Source organism: Capra hircus, chromosome 25 (assembly GCF_001704415.2).
Source record: "Capra hircus breed San Clemente chromosome 25, ASM170441v1, whole genome shotgun sequence".
NCBI lineage: Eukaryota > Metazoa > Chordata > Mammalia > Artiodactyla > Bovidae > Capra > Capra hircus.
In genome coordinates this window covers 35,607,193-35,624,966 of record NC_030832.1, presented here as the reverse complement: position 1 = coordinate 35,624,966, position 17,774 = coordinate 35,607,193, and the positions used below count along the sequence as shown (strand labels likewise).

The 17,774-nt window shown below is 59.0% G+C and overlaps 1 protein-coding gene across 3 annotated transcripts in view; it reads left to right on the top strand.

Annotated features, from left to right (window-relative positions):
• CUX1 (cut like homeobox 1) overlaps window positions 1-16,374 on the top strand; it is a 361,373-nt gene extending 344,999 nt beyond the window's left edge. For all 3 annotated transcript variants that reach the window (XM_018040282.1, XM_018040281.1, XM_018040280.1), the window contains exons 15-23: window positions 7,664-7,791; window positions 8,518-8,584; window positions 9,071-9,180; window positions 12,071-12,187; window positions 13,350-13,433; window positions 14,011-14,067; window positions 14,460-14,540; window positions 15,256-15,320; window positions 15,532-16,374. In XM_018040282.1, the coding sequence (XP_017895771.1) occupies window positions 7,664-7,791; window positions 8,518-8,584; window positions 9,071-9,180; window positions 12,071-12,187; window positions 13,350-13,433; window positions 14,011-14,067; window positions 14,460-14,540; window positions 15,256-15,320; window positions 15,532-15,601 (779 nt within the window). In that variant the 3' untranslated portion in view covers window positions 15,602-16,374. The remainder of the gene's footprint in view (window positions 1-7,663; window positions 7,792-8,517; window positions 8,585-9,070; window positions 9,181-12,070; window positions 12,188-13,349; window positions 13,434-14,010; window positions 14,068-14,459; window positions 14,541-15,255; window positions 15,321-15,531) is intronic.

Here is a 17,774-nt window from a genome sequence, read left to right as displayed (position 1 = left end):
AGGTGTCTACAGAAACCTGGGTAGGATGTGCAGGGGACCTGGGGGCCAGCCGGCCTCGCCGTCCACGGGTCTCCCTCTGGGTACACGTGAGGCCCTGCGTCCCAGCTGGCTTCTTGGCGCCTTTGGAGCCCTGGTCCTCCCAGCACCAGCTTCCTCGTCTGTGAAACGGCCGCCACCATGCGTCTCACAGGCTTGTGAAGACCAGGAAGGGTGGTCGACCATGCTGTGTGTGGCCCTGGGCTGACTGATGGGTCTGAGAGGTGTGGGGAGGTCTCTTGCTTTGTTCCCTAACCCCTGTGATGTGGAGAAGGACAAGCTCAGGGCCTCTGTGAGTGCGGGCAAGTAAGGGAGAGGAGGAAGGAGGGAATGGCGTCTTGTGGGCTTCTGGAAGGATCGGGCTCCTGAGAAAGGGCCTCTCCAGCCAGCGCTCGGGGCTGGAGGTGGGAGAGCCCTGCAGAGTCGGGCTGCCGGGTGGTCCACAGGCTTGTGACCAAGGATGTCTGTCGTCTCAGGATCTAGAGGGTTGAAAGAGAACCGCCATCCTCCCCAACCTGTGACTGCTGGGTGCAGGAGGAGTGTGTATTTGTTGATTGTGCCTTGATCTGTGCGTTTCAGAATGTGAAGTTCCTACTGGTGATACAGAAGCGTGAGCTAAACTAGATTCAATGCACCCTCCACAATGCGCCCTCCCTTTTCCCCAGAGCAGGGAAAGCCTCCCACCAGAGCTGGGCCCTCCTGAGCCTATCTCCTCCATCACCCAGATGTGGAAGTGTCCAGAGCTGCCCCCAAATGTCTGCCCATCTCCCGCCACGGGAGAAATTACATAAAACCAGTAAGGCTCTCCCAGTTTGGCACTGAAAAAACCTAACTGCAATCATTTTTTGTTTGCTAGTTTAGGTACACTCCTACTTTTAAAAAATCCTTTAAATTAAGATATAAAATGTTTAAAAGAAAGAAAAGCACTTAACACAAAGTCTTTTTACCCAGAAGCTCTCCCTGCTCTTGCAGTGAGATTTGATTAACCAGAACTGCAGTTGCACGTGGTTTTGTAGCTCCAAGTCCTGTCTTGGTAAACAGCCAGCACCAGAGGCAGAGAAACAAGCAGGATTTGATGTGCCGACTGCAGTCCCCACGCAAGCAGTGTCCAGCCTCCCTGTGCACAGCTCTTCTCCTTTCTCTCTGGTTAAGTGGATCCGAACAAAACTGTACCTTATTTGATGCACTGGGGAATGGCAGGTTTATACCGCGTAAGGGGACACAGTGATATTATTAACATGCGTGACTCATCCACAGCTTGTGTTTTAAAGGGCTTTCATGTGGCAGCCTTGGGGTGTGTTGCCATCTCTTCCACGGCCCTAGATGTTGGCTCTGCGGGGGAGGGGGCATGCATTTTGTGGGTCCGCACGCAGGGAGCCAGGGTAAGAACACAGAGGACTGGGGAGAACTGTTGTGACGTCGGTGAGGACTTGCAAAAGGGCTAGCAGATTCCAGCCTGGTGTGGCCTTGAGGTGGAAGGAGGCATTTGTGATGGACAGGCAGCAAGGACACCCAAATGCAGGGGCAGCACGTACCCAGAAGCAGAGCGACGATGTGGCGGGTCAGTGGAGCAGGAAGCCGCGGTGCTGGGGTAGGGTGTAAGCGAGGGGAAGCATTTGGAGCAGGGATGACCATACCGTTGGTAAGAACAAAGCCAAGTCTGGAGGTGACATCTCACCAGGTGATGCTTTTTCTGTGAATAACATCAAGAAGGAATTCAGATGTCGCTGAGAGTGTCTGCAACCATGCTGGGAGTGACAGGGCCCCAGCCAGGGAGGAAGTACCCCCGCTCCACTGGAGGCTCCCAGCAAGTACACACCCACTGGTGAGGGTGCAGGGTCGCCCTGGGGCTCTGCTCTGGCAGATCTGCAGGCAGGCCCAACGCCAGGGCACGGCCTGGAGGACCCCGGGTGAGGCCTGAGCCTGAACCAGGCGGTGGGTCCAGCCGAGGCCAGCTGACCCAGCCAGGCTCCTACTGCCTCTGCCCCCTGGGAGACCCTGCAGCCTGAGGACCCCTGTGTAGGCTCCCACCGAGTCCTCTAGGGAGGACACAGTGCTTCTCTAAAAGGCCAGATGCTCCAGCTAATAGCACAATGAGGGCTCACCATGGGCCACTGCTCTGGGCACTGGGGTTACAGCCAGGGACAAACAAGGAGCTGAACTTCCAGTGAGGGAGGAAGACAACAGAAATAATAAATGAATCACTCGGCCACTTAGACGGTGATAAGTGTTACGGGAAAGAAACAAGGCAAGGGGACAGGAAGGACACGTGGAGGGGTTAAAGTTTTAAATAGGTAGTCAAGGACTTCCCAGGGCTTCCCGGGTGGTGCTAGTGGTAAAGAACCCACCTGCCAATGCAGGTAGACATAAGAGACGTATGTTTGATCCCTGGGGTGGGAAGATCCCGTAGAGGAGGGCATGGCAACCCACTCCAGTATTCTTGCCTGGAGAATCCCATGGATTCTGGTGGGCTACAGCGCACAGAGTTGCAGAGTCAGACACAACTAACTACACACACACACACACACACACACACACACACACACACACACACACACACAGGGACTTCCCTGGTGGTCCAGTGGCTCAGAATCCACGACCAACCCCGATGCAGGGGACCTGGGTTCAGTCCCTGGTCAGGGAACTAGATCTCGTGTGCCACAACTCAGAATTTGCCTGCTGCATCTAAGACCCAGTGCAGTCAAATAAATAAATAAATTTTTTAAATAAATAAATAGGCAGTCAGGATAGGCCTCACTAAGAAGGTAACACTCAGACAGTCTTGACAGAGGCAAGGGGATGAACCATGCAGACACCCAAAGAAAGAATGTTTCAGGCAGAGGGGGCAGCAAGTGCAAAGGCCCTGTGCACAGAAACATGCCTGGAAACCAGCTGGAGCAGAGCGACCAACAGGAGGGACGGGTGGCAACGAGGTCCGAGAGCCAGGTGCCGCCTGGTGGGGCTCTGGCTGCTGCTACTCCGAGGGACGCAGGGGCCAATGGGGTTTGAAGGGAGGGTGGTCTGGTCTCACTGTTTAAAAGGCTCTCCGGCTCTTGCTTCGTGACTAGGTTCTAAAGGTGAGGGCAGGAGAGGGGAAAGCAGGCGCTGCGGCCACAGTCCAGGTGGGAGGTTGTGACTCGGACCAAGTGGGGTCAGTAGTGAAACCGATTGGATTCTGGTTGTATATGGAAGGGAAAGCCAAACGCAAGCCATGAGACAGAGGAGCTGTCAGGAGGGATAGACAAGGGCAGGGAGTGCCCTAGGGGTTTGGTCTGAGCCACTGAAGCATGGTCTTGCCTCTCAGCCCTGGGGACACTGCCTCCTGGGGCCGTGTGCCAGGGGCTTCTGCTGGGGTGAAGCAGGTTGAGGGGGTGGGGAAGTCAGGCTTCAGTTTGGACCTGTCAAGTCTGAGATACCATTGGAGGATGAGCCCAGGAAAAGGAGTGCGCTGGAGGTGTCCGTGCATTGGAGGGTCGTCGGCTTATAAATGTCACTAGAGGTGCCCAGAGTGCATGAGAGCCAAGAAAGGCACGCAGGGGCAGCACCCCGGCTGCAGCAGCGTTGGAAGCTTAGAGGGGAGGAGGACCCGCAAAGGAAACCAAGGAGCGGCCAGCAGGGGGCAGGAGGCCCGGGATGGTGCCCTGGGAGCAAGTGCTGACAAGTCAGTGAGATGAGGGCTGAGAAACGAGGACAGAGCGAGGTGCGAGGTCTTCGGTGACCTTGGCCAGGACCGTTGGCGTAGCGGGTGTCCGGGTCTGACGGAGCAGGTTTAAGGAAGTGGACGCTTGAGACTAGGCAGCTTCTTCAGGGAGTTTTGCTGAAAGGGGCCATGGTGTCAGAGAATGGCAGCGGGGAGCATTTCAGAGGGGAGAAGAGCGTGCTTGTGAGCTTGTGGAAAGAAGCGAGGGATGCAGGATGCGGAGGAGACCTGCTGGGGAATACCCTGGCCGCGGAGCCAGGCGCTGGCCCCTCAGGCACCGTCTCTGGCCGCCTGTGGGGCACAGAGCGGGGAGGGGGTGGGTGTGCTGGCAGCCGAGTGCCCCTCAGAACCCTCCAAGCACTCTGACACCCCTCCCAGAGCTCCCACCTGGCTTGCCTGTGGCTGACTGAATACAGGGGTCCCCACCTTCAGGAAAGCCCACGATGTGATGCCCCCAAGCCTTGCCCCCCGACTCTGCCTTTGATCATCCTGCCACCGTGATAGTCACTCTGCTTTCTTCCTCCCCTCTGTGAAACGCACGCCCTAGAAAGCCTTCCCGGATTCTCCCAGGGCAAGGTCCCATGACCCTTGATAAGGGGACGGGTGCAACATTTCAGAGGCGAGGTGTTCTCTCTCCAAACATCCCCGCCCTGCCCCCGCCGCCCCCTCCAAGATGCACCCTCTCCTCCAGGCTGCACATACTGCGCCCTGCAGCACCCTCCTGACGTCCCCTCGTCTCAAGCACACCCCACCTCCATCTGCTGTCCGTCTGGAGTGGGCTGGTCCCCACATCCCCCCTCTGCACCCCTGCCACCCCTCACTCCACCACCACCCTGACCAAACTCTCCAGCCTTTGTTGAGACACAGGTGACCCCCCCTTACTCACGGATGGTCCCGATTCAACTTGGGGCTTTAACATGCTTCTTCCTGACCTTGCCCTGCTTCCTGCTATCTCCTCTCTGGGTCATTCCTGGGACACCCCAGAAAATGTCAGCATCCCCAGAAGTCCTGTCCAGGTGTTTTTCAGACCCCTGGATGTCTCCCTGACCTGCATCTCCAGCCTCAGACCCCTGGCTCCCACTTTCCACCACGTGCATCCCCGAAGGTGTTCCACTAAGCCCTTCAGACTTGCCAGAGCCCAGCTACACAGCCGCTTGCCCCTTCCCCGTTTCGGGGGCCAGTTCCAGGCACAGGCCTACCCTCGTGGGTTCTTTGCGACAGTGGGGATAACGGGTCTTTCCAGGACCTTCTATTGCCATGCCGCAGGCCCAGAATTCAAGCCCAGGCCTGCCAGACTCCAGCTCAGGACCCTCCCCTGACACCAAGTGGCCACTCAGCAACATGATCCCAAAACCTCATTCTGCGTGTTCCCACCCCCAGCAGAGGAGACGGAAGGAAGGGAGGGGTGGCAGGTCTCCCGCCGCCCCCCAGGGCCCTCTGATAGCCCTGTCCCATTGCCTCCACCACCCCGCCTTTGCCCAGCTTCTTCCCTGGGCCTCCCGGGCAGTCACCTCCACACCTGCCAGGATGGCCCTCGGCTTCACCCAGAGACACTTCTTGGGGGACAGCCACCCACACACTCAGCCTTGCACCCCCAGAGGTCTCCTCGGCGGCTCACTGAGTGTCTGGGAGCATTGGCAGCAGCGGCCGTGGCCGGGAGAACCGCATAGGACAGAGGGCTTGCCATCAGGGACCTCCGTGCGCGGGGACTGGCATGCCCACCCCTAGGGCACCAGACACAGGCAGACATGAGAATGCCCCCTGCCCACGGATGGCTCCTGGAGCTGCGAGTCGCTCCTCCCCCAGACGTGGCTGAAGGATCATCTCACCAGCGTTTTGTCCAACCTTCCGGCCGCGCTTGGGTCCCCTCGGAACGGCTTGGCGCACACCTCCTGGGCCCAACACCGGGCTGCCTCACAGGCTCCCCTGCCTTGCCCCTTCTGCCCCTTGGGGTGGGCGGCTGCCCACCTGAGCCCTCTCTGGGCTCCCCACCGTGCTCATCCCCAGAGGCCTGTCCACCCGGCGCCATTTTTGGAGATGCTCCTGTTTGTGGCCGTCCCTCTGGACTCCCAGCGCCAAGAACCAAACCTGTCCCCTCCCTCGGTCCAAGCCCTTCACCACTAATCATGCTACCCTCTGCCTACCCCTCACCACGAGCCCTGTCCACCTCCCTCCTAAGTGTATGTGACACTCACCAAGGCCTCCTTGCACAGCCCATGGGGGGGGTCTCTCTGGGCCTGCAGGCTGAAGGCAGACCCTAAATCTGTCCCCCACAGCCCTCCCTCCATGCCCCATTCCTGCCCTCAGGTGTGGCCTCTTTCCCTGCCCCATCTCAGACCCCTCACGTCAGGCAGCACCACCTACCCACCGGGTGAAGAGGGGGCCCAGTGGTGACGGACGGGACAGGTCCACTCAGGGCCTGAATCCTGGCATGGGGAGGGCATCATCATGACGGGGGGTGCACACCCTTGGGGGGTCTGGTCCCAGGTCAGGAAGCCTTGGTAGTTCCGTCTGTAATATCTTCGTATCCAACTGATTGGACCGTGGTGAGATGTGTGAAGAGCCTGGTGTGCAGCCGGCACCTGGGAGATGGAGCAGGTGCGGGTGAGGCTGGCCGGCGAGCAGGCCACACGGTGAGGGGTGTCTCTGCCCGTGAGGGCCCAGGGCCCTTCTCCTGGCCCTGCCCGCAGCTTGAGGCCTTGGGACATTTCTGGGGCCACACTGCCCCCTGGTGGCCATACCATCTACCCTCAAGGGCCTCTGGCCTGGACTACCACCTCTGCGGCAACCAGCAGGGTTTATTATTCTATAAATGAGGCCCACACAGGGCAGGTCGCTGCCCAGAGTCACACAGCCAACCAGAAGTAGGGGTGCTGCTGTTCAGTTGCTCAGGCGTGTCCAACTGCGACCCCGGGGACTGCAGCACGCCAGGCTTCCCTGTCCTTCACTCTCTCCCGGAGCTTGCTCAAACTCACGTCCATGAAGTCGGTGATGCCATTCAATCATCTCATCCTCTCTCAACCCCCTTCTCCTCCTGCCCTCAATCTTGCCCAACATCAGGGTCTTTTCCAGTGAGTCGGCTGTCTGCATCAGGGGGCCCAAGTAGTGGAGTTTCAGCTTCAGCTTCAGCATCAGTCCTTCCGATGAGCATTCAGGACTGATTTCCTCCAACCCGGGCCTGCCCTCTTCTGGACCACTGCTGTCCCCGCTGCCAACGGCAGCTGAAGGCACCCACGGGGAGACTCATCAATGTTTCCCACCCTACCAAAGCTCAGGGACGTCTCCACACAGAACTATTCAGCATTTGCTTTATTGTAAAGACGATAACTGGTGTTGGGACAGGGGAAAGGGCCCGGGGACTGGGGCCCAGGGAGGTCCCGGGGGCGCCGCCCCATCCCTGACAGTGTGCTGAAGCCTGTTAGGGGAGGGGCTGAGCAAGTCTGAGGTCCGTTCCAAAGGCAGCACCCCCTCACTACCCCTTCCCGTTGGGTCTGAGGGGGGTCTACCTGCCCCCCTGCACCGCCCACTGCACCTCCCTCACCTCCCCTTCCCTACCCCCCGGGGCCTCCCTCTGGTCCTTATCCCAGAGCATCAGCCCAGGAGGAAGCTCGGGACTCTTTGGGTTCAGCCTCCTTGTCCTGCTTGACGGGGGCCGTGAGGCCTGCAGAGGGAGAAGGGCTGGTCACTGCGGCTCGGGGGTTGGTGGGGGCTGGGGGGCATTTCTCCTAAATCTCTGACCTGGGCTCCATCCTTCCCAAACCCAGAGAATTCTTGGGCAGAGTGAGTTCCCACGCCAGGAGAGCCCGGCCCCTGCCTGCTGCTCTAGTGCTGGTCCCCTGGGGAAGGGGCACAGGCTGTGTGTTGGGAGGCACAGGGCAGGGCGTGCACCTCAGGTCCCTCTGACGGCCACGTCTTCCTTTGGCCCAGGGCGCTGCGCGGAGCTGCAGGTCCACGTCACTGAGCTCACAGCCACAGCAGCTGAGCAGAGGGAGCTGATCGCCCGCTTGGAGCAGGACCTGAGCACCATCCAGTCCATCCAGCGGCCGGACGCCGAGGTGAGCCCGCCCCCGTCCCCACCCCACCCTGCCTGCCCAGACTGCCTTCAGCCTCATGAAACGCTGACTTTCCAAGCAAGCCGGCCTGTCCTTGGGCAGCCAGTGTCCTCTGGGCCCACACTAAGCCCCACAGGGACTGTCACCTACAGCCTCTGGGGTCTGTCTACTCACTTCACCACAAAGGCCCTATTTGGGGCAGCAGGCCGCAGGCTAAGGGCACAAAGCCCCCTGCCTCTGGGTGCTGGCTTGGCCCTCGGCCCTGGCAGCTCGGGGCAGAAGCAAGGCCAGGACTATCCACCCATCCCACGGCTAGAGGACCTCGGGCCCCGAGATCAGGGAAGGCTGGAGTTCCAGGACCCTCAGGGATCATCATCACACGGCCCACCTCATTTTAGATGAAGAAACGGGGCCCAGGGAGAGAAACGGGGCTGGGCGGGGGCGACACGGCAGGCTGGCTGGTAGGACCGGAGCCACCCAGATGCCCGTCAGGGCCAAGTGGCCGGGTGGGAGCCCCACGCTGAACTCCAGCCTCGGGGTGAACCACCTTCGCTTTGGTGGCCCACGTGAGGCACCCTATCCGGGCCCTCCTGTGGCCACTGCCGTGTCCAGCCCCTGCCGCCAGACCGCCCCACCTGCTCTTTGCCCTCTGTGTGCTTGGCCCCCTGGATGGCTGTGTTCACTGCCAAATGTGGAGATGCCTCGCTGACCTCTCCCTCCCACCTGCAGGGCGCAGCCGAGCTCGGCCTGGAGAAGATTCCCGAGCCCATCAAGGAGGCCACCGCCCTGTTCTATGGTGAGGAGGGGCCCAGGCTGTGATGGGCTGGCAGGAGAGGGGGACAGGAGCAGAGGTGGGGTCACCTGGGCCCTAAAGAGCACACACCTCCATCAGAAGAGCCAGGCCCCCGGGCCAGCAAGGCAGCAGAAACTCACAAGAAGGGTGAGGCCCCCACTTGCCCCGCTAGGCCTCAGTCTGACACCCCCACCATGGGAACCCTGACCCCCTCAGCCCTGCCAGGGGCCTTTCGCAGGCTGGTGGGTGTTGATCAGCTCCCTGGCGGGGGTGGGGCCCAGCCCTGAGAGGCAGCCAAGGGCTAGAGCAGAGGTGCCCCCAGGTGTTGAGGCCAGGACACAGTGGCGGTGGCAGGCCACTCAGTCCCCTCAGTGTCTCTTTGCTTCCGCCCCATGGCACTCGGCCAGAGCCCCCTCAGAACTGGTGACCTGAGGGCCCCCCACTGGGCTGGGCCTCCCCTACCCTCAAGCCACTGTCCCTCCGTCCTAGGACCCTCAGCGCCTGCCAGCTCCCTCCCCGAGGGCCAGGTGGACTCGCTGCTGTCCATCATCTCCAGCCAGAGGGAGCGCTTCCGGGCCCGGAACCAGGAGCTGGAGGGGGTGAGTCGAGTCCCTCCCGCCCCAACACTCCACGGACCTGAGCACAGCGCGGAGGACCCCCGGGTGTAGGGGAGAAAGACGCGTCACAGACCACAGACCTCAGTGGGGTTAGGTTTGTTCTCTGCGGTCAGGGAGGGCTGCCCAGAGCAGATGAGGTCACGCTGGGCTTTGAAAGGAGAATCAGACCCTCCAGGTAAACGAGTGAACAGAAACATGGGGTCAAGGAGCCAGAAGGGAGTCCAGGGGCAAAACAAAGAGTTGCCAGGCAAGGTCCCTACTGCCAGGCTGGGGTGTGATGGCAGGGTTTAAGCTAGGGACCAACACTGCCAGGATGGAGGGTAAGACGGTCACTTGGGCAGCCAGTTTAGAACAAAGGCTTGGCCCAGGAAGACGATTTGGTGGTGGTCACCGTGGTCCAGGAAGAAACATCTCAATCAGGTGGAGGGGTGGAAAGCAGGGGCAGGTCCCAGGGAGGAGGGTCTTGAACCCTATGAAGAGGAACAGTCTAGAGAAGGCCAGGAGCTCTGTGGGGTCTGAGAGAGCCTGCTGGCTGCTAAGCACCCAACTGGTGGCCCTCCTGGAGAGACCTCGTAAGGAAAGGGCAGTCTAGTCTGCAAAGGTGACAAGCCCAGGGACTTCCCTGGTGGGCCAGTGGTTAAGAATCTGTCTTCCAATCCAGGGGACACAGGTTCAATCCGTGATCCGGGAACCAAGATCCCATGTGCTGCAGGGCAACTACAGAGCCCGCACACCGCAACTAAGACCCGACACAGCCAGATAAATTAGTTAATTAAATATTTTGGGGGAAAAAAAGCGACCAGTCCAGCTGCACGTGGGTCTTTCCCATGCAGTGTCCCCTTGGGGACCCTGCAGACCACTTCCTCCATCCCACAGAGCCAGCCCAGGTCCTCCGATCTCTCTCCCAGTACAAAGAGGAGCCAAGAAAGTTTCCATCTTCTCAAAGAGTCACCGCTTGAGCAGGCGGTGGAATATCTAGCTCCTTCCCTCCGCACCCGCAGCTCCCCCATGGGGCTTCCAGGCTGGGGTCTCGGGGAGGCTGACATTCACTGAGCACCCGTGCAGGCCGGACCCCAAGCTGGTCCAGTGACAAGGCTGAACCAGATCCAGTGAGATCCCCTGTGATCTGGGCTGCAGAGCAACAGGCTTCAAATGGAGGACCGTCAGGACAGCTCCCCTCACAGCTACCTTCGTGAAAGTGGACGGGGATCACCCACGCCCCTTCAGGGCTGGGGACAGTCACCATGGGAGTCTAGGCAGCCCTTTAGAAAGGTCTTCAAACTAGACCAAGTAGGGTGGAAGGAGTATTTATAAGATTGTGCCTTCGGCTTTAAAAATCTATACTTTTTTTTTTTTTTTTTTTTACCATGTATGTGTTTTAAGTTGTGGTAAAATATACATCTGGAGGAGGAAATGGCAACCCACTCCAATATTCTTGCCTGGGAAATTCCATGGACAGAGGAGCCTGGGGGGCTACAGTTCACTGGGTCGCAAAGAGTTGGACAGGACTGAACACACAAAAGATACATCCCTTAAAATGTATCATCTTAACCCTTTTCAAATGCAGCACAGTGGCGTTAAGTGCATTCATGCTGTTAGGCAACTCACCACCACCCATTTCCAGAACTTTTTCATCTTCCCAAACTGAAACTCTGTAGTGTTTAAACACTCACTCCTCTTTCCCTCCTGCCACCCTCCACCATTCTATCCCGTCTCGATGAATTTGGCCACCCTAGGTATCTTATATGGGGCTTCCCTGGTAGCTCAGACAGTAAATAGGTGGAATGAAATGTCTCTTTGTTTCTAGCTGATTTCACTCAGCACAATGCCCTCCAGGTTCACCCACGCCAAGCATGTGTCAGAATCTCCTTCTTTTTTAACGGTGCATAATATTCCATTGTGTGCATGGACCACATTTTGTTCCTTCTTTCGTCTGTCCATGGACACTTGGGTGGCTTCCACCTTTTAGCTCTTATAAATATGCTGCCATGAACATGGGTGAGCAAATTATCTTACAGTCCCTGCTTTCAGTTCTTTGGGGTGTACACCCAGAAGTGGAATTGCTGCACAATATGGTGATTATATTTTTACATTTTTGAGAAATTGATACACTACCACGGACATTTTTGTCCTTTTCAACTTTTCACAGTGTGAAGAAAACACCTCTTTAACCATTTTAATAAGTTGGAAGATGAGTTCACATGTCACTTTGCCGCTAGGTTGGCAAACATTAAAATCGCATATTGTATGGTTTCATTTATATAAGACATCTGAAAGAGGCAAACCCATTGAGACAGGAAGGAGATTAGTGGTTGCCGGGGGCTGGGGGAAGAGGGCATGGGGAGTGAGTGATGACAGGTATGGGGTTTCTTATTAGGCTGATAGAGATATTCTGAAATTAATTTTAATTAATTAACTAATTAAAATTAATTTTAATTCTGAAATTAAATTAAATATTTAATTTGCATGTTAAATTAAATATGCAAATTAAAGATGATTGCATTACATTGTGAATGTAGTAAAAAAAACTGAATTATACATTAAAATAAGGTTTATGTTATATGAAATATATCTCAACAATAATTTTAAGCTGATGCCATAAACAAACAACATGAAAAAAGTGACCCAGGAAAATAAGAAAGAAAAAAAAAAGAATAAAAGAAAGTGACCCAAGGACTGTGGCTTCTGCCTGCTTCGGGGTCTCCCCAGGCTTTAAGCAGAGGCTGGCAGGTCTAGGACATGACCTCAGGCCAAGCAGGGGCTCAGGGTAGACAGAGCGGGACCCGTGCCAGCTTGGAGGCCTCTCCCCCAACTCCTTCCACTGTGGGCCCTGCCCACCCACTCACCCACTCACCCACCCGGCTGCCCCCAGGAGAACCGCCTAGCCCAGCACACCATCCAAGCCCTGCAGACGGAGCTGGACAGCCTGCGTGCGGACAACATCAAGCTCTTTGAGAAGATCAAGTTCCTGCAGAGCTACCCTGGCCGGGTGAGCGCCCCCCCGCCCCCACCCCCCTGCTTCCAAGCTGAACCAGTCTAGGGAGAGGAGAGGTCCCAGGGGACGGCTGGGGACAGTGACCTGCTGGGCAGCAATAGGCCTGGGAGCCTCAGAGACCATCCCACACCCCCCCCCGGCCCCAGGCTTGCCGGCTGCCCCCCGACCTGTGGAGCCTTGATGGAGTCGTGCTCACCAGACACCCCAGCCAGGAGCTAATGAGGTTCGGAAAGAGGCAGGGCTCACAGGGCTCAGGCCCACATGATTCCTTTGTGGTGGGGAGGGGCTTTGTAACTCTCCTCGCTGACCCCAGGATCTGGAAATTTAACCCTAGGGATGATGAACATACAGGACAACCGTGGGGGGATTCGTTTAAAACATAAAAACATATATATATATATATATATATACACACACCAGAATTGGGTCCAACATTCCAAAAACCTATCAATCAGATTGGCATAGAAAACTACCCACTCTATTCTGAGCTGGGAGGGCCCTCTCTGGCTTCTCTCAGCCCCCAGGGTTCACAGGAGACCGCCTCGTGCAGGAAAAGCCTCTGAGACCCTGGGGAGACGGAGTGGTGTAGAAGGATGGAGCGGTGGCACGCTGGCGGGGGGCCTCCCTAGGACAAGCCCCAGACTCAGCCACCAGCCCCCACACCGCCACTTGAAGCTGTTCTCAGGCCGCCAGAGGGCGCCCAGGCTCCACGAAGACTAGTTCTAGCTCACCGTGTGGCCTGCTGCAGAACACGGGGCTGGGGGGGGGGGGGGGCGGCCTTCATCTCCCAGGTGCTGGCCTGTTCCCCACAGCCACCCTGCAGTCTCCCAGCAAAGCCCCTCCAGACCCACCTCCCTGCACCGGGCCCCGCCCTGTCCACCTTGTACATTCCAGCCACCCTCAGGGTCTTAGTTCCCCCCACCTGTCCTGAGGCACTGTGGCCCCGACCCCAGGGGGAGACCCCTAATCCTGGGCAGTGCCCCTGGATACAAGGCACCACCCATGTCACACCATCACCCAGGGCCCTGTCCCCGCCTCCACCGTCGTACAGAAAAGGAAACTGAGGCTCCCTGTGACGTTGTCAGGCTGCAGTCCATTGGCTCGGGCCTTCCAGTGGGGTCCACTGACCGGGTCTCTCCTCCTCCCTTTCCTGCAGGGCGGTGGCAGTGACGACACGGAGCTGCGCTACTCAACCCAGTACGAGGAACGCCTGGACCCCTTCTCCTCCTTCAGCAAGCGGGTGCGTGGGCCCGGCTGCGGGGCAGCCCCGGGCGCCCACCCAACTCACCTGGCCTCGGGCTCCCTCTGGCCCCCCTCCACCAGCCCTGGTCTCAGCCTGCACCCCTCCCCGACACTGCACCTTGACACGCCAGACCACCAGGGCAGCCCCCACACTCACTTTGGTTCTGGGGAGGCCTGGGGTCCACCAGGATGGGCCTGGAGTGCCAGGAACACCGACTGACGCTGACTGCCTCGTGACAGTGTGCCGTGACCCGGTTAACCCCAGGTGCAGGCACTCTGGGGGGCAGGCACACGGGCAAAGAGCCTCCCTGTGTCAGGTGACTTACGGTGGTGGGGAGGGGGTTTGTAACTCTCCCTCACCCGCCCTGAAGACCCTCTGTGTTCAGAGTCGGCCACTGCAGAGGGGGACAGCAGCTCCATCATTGGCCCTGAGTGGGACTGGGGCACCAGGGTGCCTCTGGCAGCCTCCGCACCCCAGGGCCCTGCAGGGACAGCAGGACAGGGTCCCTCTCTGTAGTGAGCTGGGGCTCTGAGGGGATTTGGGGGTCTTCTCCTCATCCCTCCTCGCCCTTCAGGAGCGGCAGCGGAAATACCTGAGCCTGAGCCCGTGGGACAAGGCCACACTCAGCATGGTGAGCCGCGCCCCGACCCCGAGCCCACCATGCCCTCCCCCGATTGGGCCTGGGCCTCCGACCCTGGACACCTGGTCACCTGACCTCCAGCCCAGTCTGGAAAGCTCCAGGAACCCCGCTGCCCCTCCGGGGCCCGTTCCAGAGTGGCTGTGTGACCCTAGGAGGGGGGAATCTGTCCGTCTCCGTGACACCCCTATTATTCACGGTAGATTCTGAACGTGGCCACACGGGGGCGCCATTCCCTAGCATTCCTGCGGCCCCGAGTTCCCAGCCTGAACGCTGGAACAGCCTAATTTGCCTGCCCTTCGCGCCCCTTGCTGCCCTGGATGGGTGAGACCGGCAGAGGTGGGTGAGGCTCGCCCCACCCCACTCACGCCTTGCGTGCTCCCCAGGGGCGGCTGGTTCTCTCCAACAAGATGGCCCGCACCATCGGCTTCTTCTACACGCTGTTTCTGCACCTCCTGGTTTTCCTGGTGAGTGAGGATCTAGGCACAGCCGGGGATACATTCACCACGGTCCCCACAACTGCCACCCGCAGGCACATAGTCTGCGCTCGGCCACTTCTGTCCCCATCGGGGGCCCTCTGGCTGGGGCAGCAGCCTGTCCGTCTCCATGCAGGGCCCAGCCCTGGGAGGGAGGCTTGGTGGAGGGGGCCATGAGGGAGACTGGCAGATGGGAAAAGAGGCCTAACGGTAGAGTCACTGCTAAGGGACAGCCAGGTGGGCCGCACAGAGAGGGGACATCTTGAGCTGAACCTCCTGGGGGGCAGAGGGGCATTCTAGCTCCCGGGCACAGCGCATATGGGGGCCTGGTGACGCCCGCGTGTCCGCCCAGCAGGGGTGGGGGCACGCCTGTAGAAGCCTTCAGCCTCAGGGACTCCTCACCCCCAGCGAGGCCACAGTCCAGATGGTCCCTATATGGCCAATCCGGACTCCAGCTCTGATGGGCCCAGCTGGTCCAGGTGCTGCCCAGCGACGTTAGGGATGGTAGCTCCATGCCCAGGCCTGTCTGACCAACTGTGAAGCTGGTAGGCATGAGAGGTTACATCTCCAAGGCCCCCCCCCACGCCCCTCAACTTGGGACTGCGGCCACAAGAAACATCATGTGTCAGGAAGCCAAGCCCAGGGGCCGCAGGTGGACAGCCGGAGTGGCCGCAAGGCAGCTGACCTTGTCTCTCCCCCGGGGCAGGTGCTCTACAAGCTGGCATGGAGCGAAAGCATGGAGCGGGACTGTGCCACCTTCTGCGCCAAGAAGTGAGCCACCCCTGCGCCCCGCTCAGCCCCTTGCTTGGCCCCCGCACCACCCATTCTTATGTCCCCTGCCCCCCTCCCAGCCTTCCATCACTGCCCCCATCTGGTCCACCCACAGAGACACACCCCCTGGAGACCTCCATGCCCCCCGCCACCCCCCACATCTCTTTCTTTTTCGCACTCGGCTTCAGCAAATGTTTCTGTGGCCCCCCAGGTTCGCCGACCACCTGCACAAGTTCCACGAGAATGACAACGGGGTGGCCGCCGGCGACCTGTGGCAGTGATGTCCCCGAACTTCCCCGGCTCGACAGTGATGGCTGCGTTCCCCTGCTTGTTCAGCTGCTTCCAATGACTTAGGCTTCCCTGGAAAATACCCTGTGTAGATGACTCTTGCCCTCCACCCAACAGTGCCAGAGGTTCCCCAGAGTTTCCTCTATCTCCCTTTAAAGAGGGTCTCAGCCTCGTCAGGCTCCCTAAGTCCAGAAAGCTCCTGAGGCCAAATCAGACCATCTCAGGCTGGTGACCCAGCCTGGGTCCTGCCCAGCAGCCTGACCTCTAGCCTTGGGGACAGAGACCTCTCAGCTGTGACACTGAGTTCCCACTGATTCTGGCTGTGGTTAATCCAGTTGGGGTCCCCCGGGCCATCCCAGGATCCCCTTGGGCTCCCCTCAGATCCATCACCATCCCCCCAAGGAATGGAAGCTCTTCCTGGCAGGACAGCGAGCTTTAAGTCCAGCCCCCTGCACCTGCCTTTATCCTGGCCCCACCCAACCCCTAAAAGAGAGGGAACCCCAGAGGGCAAGACAGTTTGTTACCCCCTCCCAACCCCTTAGACGCACTATGATTTTTGCTTTCTTCTTTAGCAAGATATTCCGGCTTTTAGGTGAGGAGTACTCTCCAATGAGCACCCACGCCCCAGGCTCTTCAGACCCAAGGAACCGCTGGTGGGCCATCCTGGCATGGCCACCCTGGGGCCACTGGCAGATCTTCCTAAGTTAGGCTTGCACCTGCATGTTCAGCTTTGCATATTTTGAATAAATACCTTGTTGCAGCCACACCGGTGCCCTTGCCCTCTGTGATGGTGAGGCTACAGGAGACTGGTGAGCGGGTTCCTGTAGCAACACCCCCAGGAGCTGCGGCTGGACCTGATGGCTGCTCTGCTGGCGTGGGGCATGGTCCCTCACACGGGGGAGGCCTTGCCCCCTTTTCTCATCCCTGAGATTCCCTGAGTGGGTCCAGAGCTTTGCTGAAACCGAAACCTACAGTGTCTGAGTTCCCTTCAGCAGACAACCCAACCAAAGAGAAACATCCATTCCTTTTTCAAATCTGCCTGTCAGGCTGCGGTAGGATGTGTGATGTCAGCTCCTGGGGACTCCCTGCTTCCCTTTCTGTGTACGCTGGAGCCAGGCTCTCTGTCCCTTTCCCTTGAGCCCTGCCTGCCCATGCCCACCACGTCCCCTGGACCAGCCTAGGGGACACCCCTGAGTCACAGGTTCTGAGCCACCTGGCCTCCAGGCCAGCCCCACTGGTGAAGGCTGCCTTCCACCCACCCACACCGAGGGCTTCCTCTTGCTCTGTGATGGTTGGCGTTTATCCCACTGACCAGGCAACCCACGAGGCTGGTTCCACACTCTGCAGTCCACCAGGCCAGAGGCCCCTGTGCGACCCCTGTCTGAGTTTTAGCCCTGAAAGCTCCAGAGTCTGTACCCCCAGGGGCCCTTCTTTGGGGTCCCAACCCCAGCGCCCATCACTTCCCCCATCAGGACTTTCTCAAAGGCCCCAGAACCCCCCACCCCTGGGGACCTCTCCTCCCTGACCCTCATTCCTGTCCCAGGACAAAGCTACTCTTGGCTAATCACACACATACGCCCCTCCTTCTTTCCCCACCCTGGCCACTTCCACTTCTCCCACCAGTTCCTTCTTGTAGGTCGGAGTCCCCCTCACTTCCTCCTCCCTGGGTATCAGCCTAGGGCTCCACACTCCACGGCCCTCCTTGGCCAAAGACTGGCCACCAGCGGAGCTCAGCCCAGCTCTTGGAACCAGGTCAGTTCGTGGGGGTGTGGGGTGGGCAGGCTCTCTCACCTGCCAGGAGGGTGGGGTCCACAGCCAGGCCACCCAGTGTGGAGCCTCCTTCCCTCTTTACCACTCTGCAGGCAGTCCACCCTCCCACCCACCTTCCAGCCCATTCAAAGGTTTGAATCCCAGCCGGATGTCCAGGCCTCGGTGAAGCTCAAGGATGGCTGTTCTGCATTGCACCTAAGCCTTCAAGTGTTTGCTAGGCAGGCCTGGCGAGATAGTGGCCAGTCTGCATATGGAAGGGTAGGGGCCAGGTACCAGGGCCTCAGACCAGGCCTGCTTTGCTTTAGCGCCACTGTGGAGGGAACCCAGGGCTGGTGGGCAGGAGGGCAGGAGGCGAGGCCTTGGGGCCAGTCTCCACCTTCACCAACCCATGGCTCC